This window comes from Papaver somniferum, chromosome 6, assembly GCF_003573695.1.
Source record: "Papaver somniferum cultivar HN1 chromosome 6, ASM357369v1, whole genome shotgun sequence".
NCBI classification, from domain to species: domain Eukaryota; kingdom Viridiplantae; phylum Streptophyta; class Magnoliopsida; order Ranunculales; family Papaveraceae; genus Papaver; species Papaver somniferum.
In genome coordinates, this window is record NC_039363.1 from 118462053 (window position 1) to 118468990 (window position 6938).

Consider the following 6938-nt stretch of genomic DNA (forward strand, 5'->3'; position numbering starts at 1 on the left):
TCTAGAAATACTATCTGCAACCTTACAATCTTGATTTAATTCTTTCATCTGATGTCAGATAATGAAAATCATAGCCTAGAATGTGCAAGGGTGTGGTAACCCTTTCACACAAAATCATTTAAATCAGCTAATTTCAGTGGATAAGCCTGAGATTTTGTTTCTCTCTGAAACAAAATCTCCAAAACACTTAGTCAAATCTCTTCTTAAGGATTACCCTAATATTCACATAGTAGACCCTATAGGATTAGCAGGTGGTTTAGCTGTGGCTTGGGTTGATAGCTTCTCTTTTGAAATTGTGCACTGGAATATTAACATGATTAACATATTAGTACAAACTAACTCATAATCCAAGACTATGGCTTCTTACTTGCTTTTATGGTAGCCCTTACCCATCCAATAGAAATGTTGCTTGGGACTTTCTTACAGAAATCTCAGAACAAGTGGACAAGCATTCCATGCCTTGGATGCTTTTAGGTGATATGAACATGATATTCAGTTAGGAGGAAAAAATAGGAGGTTTACCATTTAATAAATCTGTTAGTGACTATTACCAAAACATCTAAAGTAATACAGGTCTAATAGATTTAGGTTTTATAGGTTATGAATACACTTGGAATAATCATAGAGATGGTACAGCTAATATCCAAGAAAGACTAGACAGAGCAGTTGCAAATGCTGAGTGGAACTTACAATTCCCTAATGCTGAGCTCTCTTATTTAGTTGCGGTAGGTTCTGACCACGGTCCTATAGCTCTAAAACTAGACACTAGTTTCATCAAATTAGATTATACTTTTAAATTCTATGACACATGGCAAAAGGAAAGCTCTTGTGTCCAAACCATAAAAGACTTTTGGTCACATGTTATAAAGGAAAATGCAACTAATACTCTAGTTCTTAACCTCCAAACTCTTAAACCTAATTTAGATTACTGGAAAAAGAATATATTTGGTCTTCCTTCTAAGCAAATTAAGAAAATTCTTTCCCAAATTGATAACTTGAACAACTCCAGCTATATTTACAAGAAAGAAGAAAAGATAAAGGAAAAGCTAATTCACCTGGAAAAACTTTATGATACCCAACAAGCAGTAGCAAAACAACAATCCAGAGATAATATGGTTCAATTAGGGGGGAAAATACTAAGTTTTTCATATAAAAGCTTTAAAAATGAATAACATAGAGTGTTTAAAAATGCATAACAATGAAATTACTTTCAAGAGACCAGAAATACATAAAACCCTCAATGACTTCTTTTCAAATCTCTTCACTGCTCCCCCTGATCCTTATTCTCCTAACTCTATCTTATTTCAAAACATTATTCCTAGTATTTCCTTAGTAGAAAATGCCAACCTTAGTTCCATTCCTTCTGCTGAGGAAATTCGGTCAGTTATTAAAAATTTAAAACCTACCAAATCCCCTGGCCCTGATGGCTTCCCATCTAGTTTCTTCAAATTTAATTGGGAAACCATTGGGGAACAAGTTACAGCAGCCATCCAACAGTTTCTCAGAACTGGAGAGCTCCATCCACAGTTCAACAAAACCTTTTTATTCCTTATTCCTAAAAGTAGACATCCTAAAGACCCTAGAAATTTTAGACCAATTGGTTTATGTAACACTATATATAAGGTCATAGCTAAAATATTGGTTAATAGGATGAAACCCATCCTAAATTCTATAATCTCACCTTTTCAGGCTGCCTTTCTTTCCAAAAGACAAATATGTGACAATATAGTAATAGCTCAGGAGATCGTTCACTCCTTCAAGAAAAAGAAAGTGAAACATGCTGGTTTAGGAATAAAAATTGATATGTCCAAGGCTTTTGATAGAGTCAACTGAGATTTTTTACTGTCTGCAGTGAAGGCCTTCGGTTTTGACATGGACCTTTGTAACTTAATTCACCAATGTATCTTCACCTCTTCTATAACAGTTCTTCTCAACGGTAGTCCAGGAAACTATTTTAAACCATCTAGAGGTCTTAGACAAGGGGACCCTTTGTCTCCTTATCTTTTCATTATTTGCATGGAGATATTATCTAGGTTGCTTTTATCCAGTGAAGACGAGAAGTTAATTAATGGTATTAAATTAACTCCTAAGAACAGTCCAATTTCCCATCTCTTCTTTGTTGATGATTGTCTTTCATTCATTAGGGAAGATCTTAAGGAATGTCATAACATGTTACAGCTTATAGACATCTTTAGTAAAGCATCGAGGCAGTTAATTAACTTTGATAAATCAGGTGTCTTCTTTAGTAAAAAAGTACAACCAAAACATCAGAGAATGATTAGTAAACTCCTCAAAATTAAGAAGATTGATCTAAACCACTCTTATTTAGGAACTCCTCTTTTCATAGATAAGGCTAAAATAAAACTCATTGAGGGCATAATAGAAAAGATGGAACATAAAGTTCAAGGTTGGATAGGAAAAGTCTTAGCTCAAGCTAATAAGATGGTTTTAAACAAAGCAACTTTGGAAAGTATGGCTAGCTACCAAATGATTTGTTTTATTCTTCCGAAAAAATCACAAAAAAATGGATGCTCTTCAAAGGGATTTCTGGTGGGGAAAAGAAACTAACTACAGAGGATATTATCCCAGATCCTATTCTTGTCTTTGTAAACCAATTAGTAAAGGTGGCCTAGGTTTCAGAAATGCTCATAAATTCAATCTAGCCCTGATATCTAAACTAGCTTGGAGACTCTTGAATGAACCTGAAGCTCTCTGGGTAACTCAACTCAAACCTAGATACTTCAGGAAATCCTATGCTTTTAAAGCTAAACTCCCTTCTAATAGTTTTTGGATTGGAAATGCATAAGTAAGGGGATTAAATTAGTTGCACAAAACAGTATTTGGGAAGTAGGAGATGGAACTAAAATTAATATTTGGGAAGACAATTGGATTCCTAATTTGGAAGAAAATCTTAGAAATCACAAAACTACCTCTAACTCTTTTTTAATACTTGTGAATGATCTCGTCGATCCAATCACAAAAAAAGTGGAACTCTCATTTAACTTTTGAATTGTTTCCAAGCCATATTGCTAGAAAGATATGCAACATAAGAATAACTATAGATAGCAGCTTGAATGCTAAACCAGACACTCTCAGATGGCTCTTAACCAACTCAGGTAAATTCACAGTAAAGTCCATGTACAATAAATTAAATGAAAGAACGCTGAACAACTACAACCTTGGACAACCAGACTCTTTCTGGAAGATTTTATGGAGCTTAAATGCATCTTAAAGAATCAAGATATTCATTTGGAAGTGTCTGCAAAATGCGATTTCAACTAACCTAAAGTTATCTAGGTTTATGAAAGATATATCACCTAATTGTACTTTTGATTGTCATGAACATGAGTCCATTGAGCATATTTTACTTCATTGTCCTTATGCTAAGTCTGTGTGGGCAACTGAACCATCCACTATAGACTTAAACTTTGACAGATCCATCTCCTTTCTAGATGTATGTAAAGAGTGGATAGGTAAGGAAAAACCCAATCATTCAAATAGAAATTATTTTAACAAAAGCTTGGTTTATATGGAAGGAAAGATGTAATAGAGCCTTTGAAAAAAAAAACAGCAATCGCACACTCAATTAGCTTCGGAAATACAAAGACACTTGAACCTCTGATACAAAGATGAATATCTGACTAAACAAGCCTCAACTAGTATAAATGAAACACCTAGATGGATAGCACCTAGATCTTCACAAAAGAAACTTAATGTGGACGCATCTTGGGTTTCTATAAGTGCACCAACAGGTTTCTCTTTAATCTTCAGAAATGATATATGTATCTTTGAACAAGGCAGAGTAGGACCCATCTCAGCAACATCTCCAGAAGAAGCAGAAGCTCTAGGACTATTGCAAGCAGCAGCCTGGGAAGTTGAAGTGGACTGTCGAATTTCAGCGTGGAAGGAGACTGTAAGAATCTTTTTGATTATCTGAATGGGAAACCATCCCAAATTACTTGACAGAATCAGAAAACTATGGATGAATTAAAAAGAGAATTTTATCTTTGTCAAAACTTTTTAGGTTTTTTTTTTATGTTCCTAGATTAGCCAACAATGTAGCCGATATCCTTACTAAAGAGGCTAAGAACTTTCACTCTTTTGTTAACAGGAGGAACGTACCTCCACCATGTATTTTGCAAGCCTTAGAAGTAGATAAATCTAATGTCCGGGTTGGAGTTATTAGCCCAACATTAGATGACTCTACTATTATTGATGTAAGGATTACTAACTCCCTAAGTTAGTCGTTGTGAATGCATTTTAACTTATAAAAAAATAAAATAATAATGAATAAAGAAAGAAAGAAAATAAAAATTTAAGGTGCAACGGACGAATTTTAGCTGCAGTTTGCATTTTGATTCAGGCAATTGCCGATTAGCATTTGAAACGAAGACATTGCCACCCAATGGTGTTTGACGAACAATATATTCAACTCATTGCCGTCCAGAGTCTGAGACTGAATGTAATTGTGAACAATATGTTCAACTCATTGCCGTCCGGAGTCTAAGACTGAACGGTAATCCGTAAATGAGTAGGGTGTGGATTGCAATCCGTAATCCCATCTTTTAGGACCATCCTGGTCAGTTCTCAAAAGCAGCAACACAGGAACCTAAGCTAGCAGCAGGAGGACAAATTTTGTCCAACAGAAATGCACGGAAGAAAAAAAAATGAGAGAATTATAGGAGACAGATAACAGAGAAAAAGTAAAAAGACAAAAATCCCATGTGGATTGGTCCTCAATTTCGCTGGCGAATTTGGATTAGAATCACGATCTGATCTCAACTCTCCCCCAGCCAGCCCAGTACACTGACAGCAAACTCATCTCCTCCGAGGTTCCACCACTCACTCCACCACTACTACTGTAGATGCCCAGATCTTGGCCGTCCATAATTCATTTAGCTGGCCAATAATGACGTGCCACATGATGCAAGAATCCTGAAAGATCTGAACTCAACTCACCACTTTCAAAAGTCCAAACTTCAAACGGTCGTGGTCGTGACAATTCTAACGTTATTCTTTTGTCTTTTAAACAAGCTTAGCTGTTCCACACGCATTTGTTGAAATAAAAACAAAAACGGACTAAGTAATTAATTAGAGGAGAGATTCTCTGATTTCATCAATTAATTAATACAATACTTTTCGTTGCTTTTACAAAGATAATTACTCCAAAATTTTCAAATTAATCGTTAATTAAAATAAATCCCAAATTACTCCAAAATACACCCCCAAATAACTCAGATCAAAGAAAATTAAATAAAAATAAAAAAACGATTACAGAAAAACAGAAAAATGGAGGAATTGGAGTGTGAGGAAAATATAATTAATCAAAGTACCTCCATTGATTTTTATCTTCTTTGGTGTCATCTTCTTCATTTGATGGGTTTTCTGCAGAGAATCATATACATGGGACTGAAAATCCCAGTATCACCACCTCTACTGAGGAAATCAGCAGTGACAAACAACATTTCATGAACATCAACAACACCTTTAGGAGCAATACCCAACCAAGTAAGAACAGTAACCAATACATGATTCCTCCAGTAAGCAATTCTTCCCATTTTCAATCTCTCCCACCATGGTTTTGCTGGTGGAATAGCTAAATCTTTTATTTGCACAACTTCAAATCCAACTTTCTTAGCAATCTCAGGAATCTGATCATAATGTCTTAACCCAGGTAAAGCGTTACCTCTTTCAATACCAATAATAATATCTCTATGTTCAGAATTCTCACCGTTATACTTATCAGTAGTTACCCATTCATAAGAAACATACAGAGATCCAGGCTTCATGACTCTGTAAATCTCTGCATATACTTCTTCAAGTTTAGGTGCATGACAAGTAGCTTCAATTGAATAAGCACCATCAAATGAATTGTCTTCAAATGGCATTTCGAGAAAGTTTCCACAGACAACGTCGCACAGTGAATCTAAACCAGCTTTCTTGTTATGAGCTTTAGCACGATCTACTTGATATTCATTAATGGTAATTCCAACAACATTGGCTTTAGAATGAGCAGCAATAGCTCTCATAGGACCACCAACACCGCAACCAGCATCAAGAATTTTGTCTCCTGGTTTGACGTTGAGTAGATCTACAGCCACTTCTTCATGAATTCTTGTAGCTTCTTTATCAGATTTACCTGGAATTGAAGGTGAGAAATGGAAAGATTGACCCCAACCCCATTCATAAATATCTGTAACAAGATTGTAAAATGTATCGACAAAAGCTGGTACATCTTCTTTTTTCTCAATTTCTTTTGGTTTTTTGAAGAAAGACCAGTATTGGTTGTAATTGTCTTCAACCTTTTCTCTTGAGATTGAACCACCTGATAGATCCATGGCACTTTTTCCTTTTCTTTCTGCTGATCCATAACCACAGATGAAGTAGTATAAACCACCTCCCACTATGAGAGAGACGGTACAGAGCAGAGTTACTGAATCCATGGTTTAGAAACAGTGACTGAAAGAGAAGAAGCAGAAAAAAGTAGAAGAGGAGCGACTGTTCTGCGTTGCGTTATATAGCTTCTTCCAAATCGAAATAAATTTGATTGATAATTTTAATGTTTTATTCGAATTTCAAGTAGTTAAAGACTGCTCTTTTCTTAATTAATAAAAGCGGACAGTCACACAGTCACGGGTCCACGTGAGGCATGTGACAACGTGTGGTTCCATTCACCTACTCATGTTTGTAGGTGCTCATAACCACTCTCTATGCCGAGAGCTAGTCCAGGTACCACTAGGGGTTCCAAGGGTTTCTATCGAGTCCGGATAGTATATTGCCTGAATCGGATCCGATCATTTAATTTGGTTTCAGGTCTTAACGGTTGTATGTCCGGTTCTTAAATTAATTGACCTGGAACTGGACCTGATAAAAACCTTAAACATCAATCGAGTTTGTATATATCAATTATATTTTTTACTAATTTTTTGTTTAATCGT

At 35.6% G+C, this 6938-nt stretch overlaps 1 protein-coding gene across 1 annotated transcript; it reads right to left on the bottom strand.

Moving 5' to 3' along the window:
- Positions 1-5091: 5091 nt before the first annotated feature.
- On the bottom strand, positions 5092-6554 carry LOC113289029 (24-methylenesterol C-methyltransferase 3-like). Its single transcript, XM_026538186.1, has one exon. It carries the CDS (start codon positions 6441-6443, stop codon positions 5370-5372), a length of 1074 nt encoding a protein of 357 aa, XP_026393971.1. The 5' UTR covers positions 6444-6554; the 3' UTR covers positions 5092-5369.
- Between the last annotated feature and the right edge of the window lie 384 nt (positions 6555-6938).

Coding starts and splice junctions, on each gene's coding strand:
- LOC113289029 (XM_026538186.1), bottom strand. CDS start 6,443: ATGGATTCAGTAACTCTGCTCTGTACCGTCTCTCTCATAGTGGGAGGT.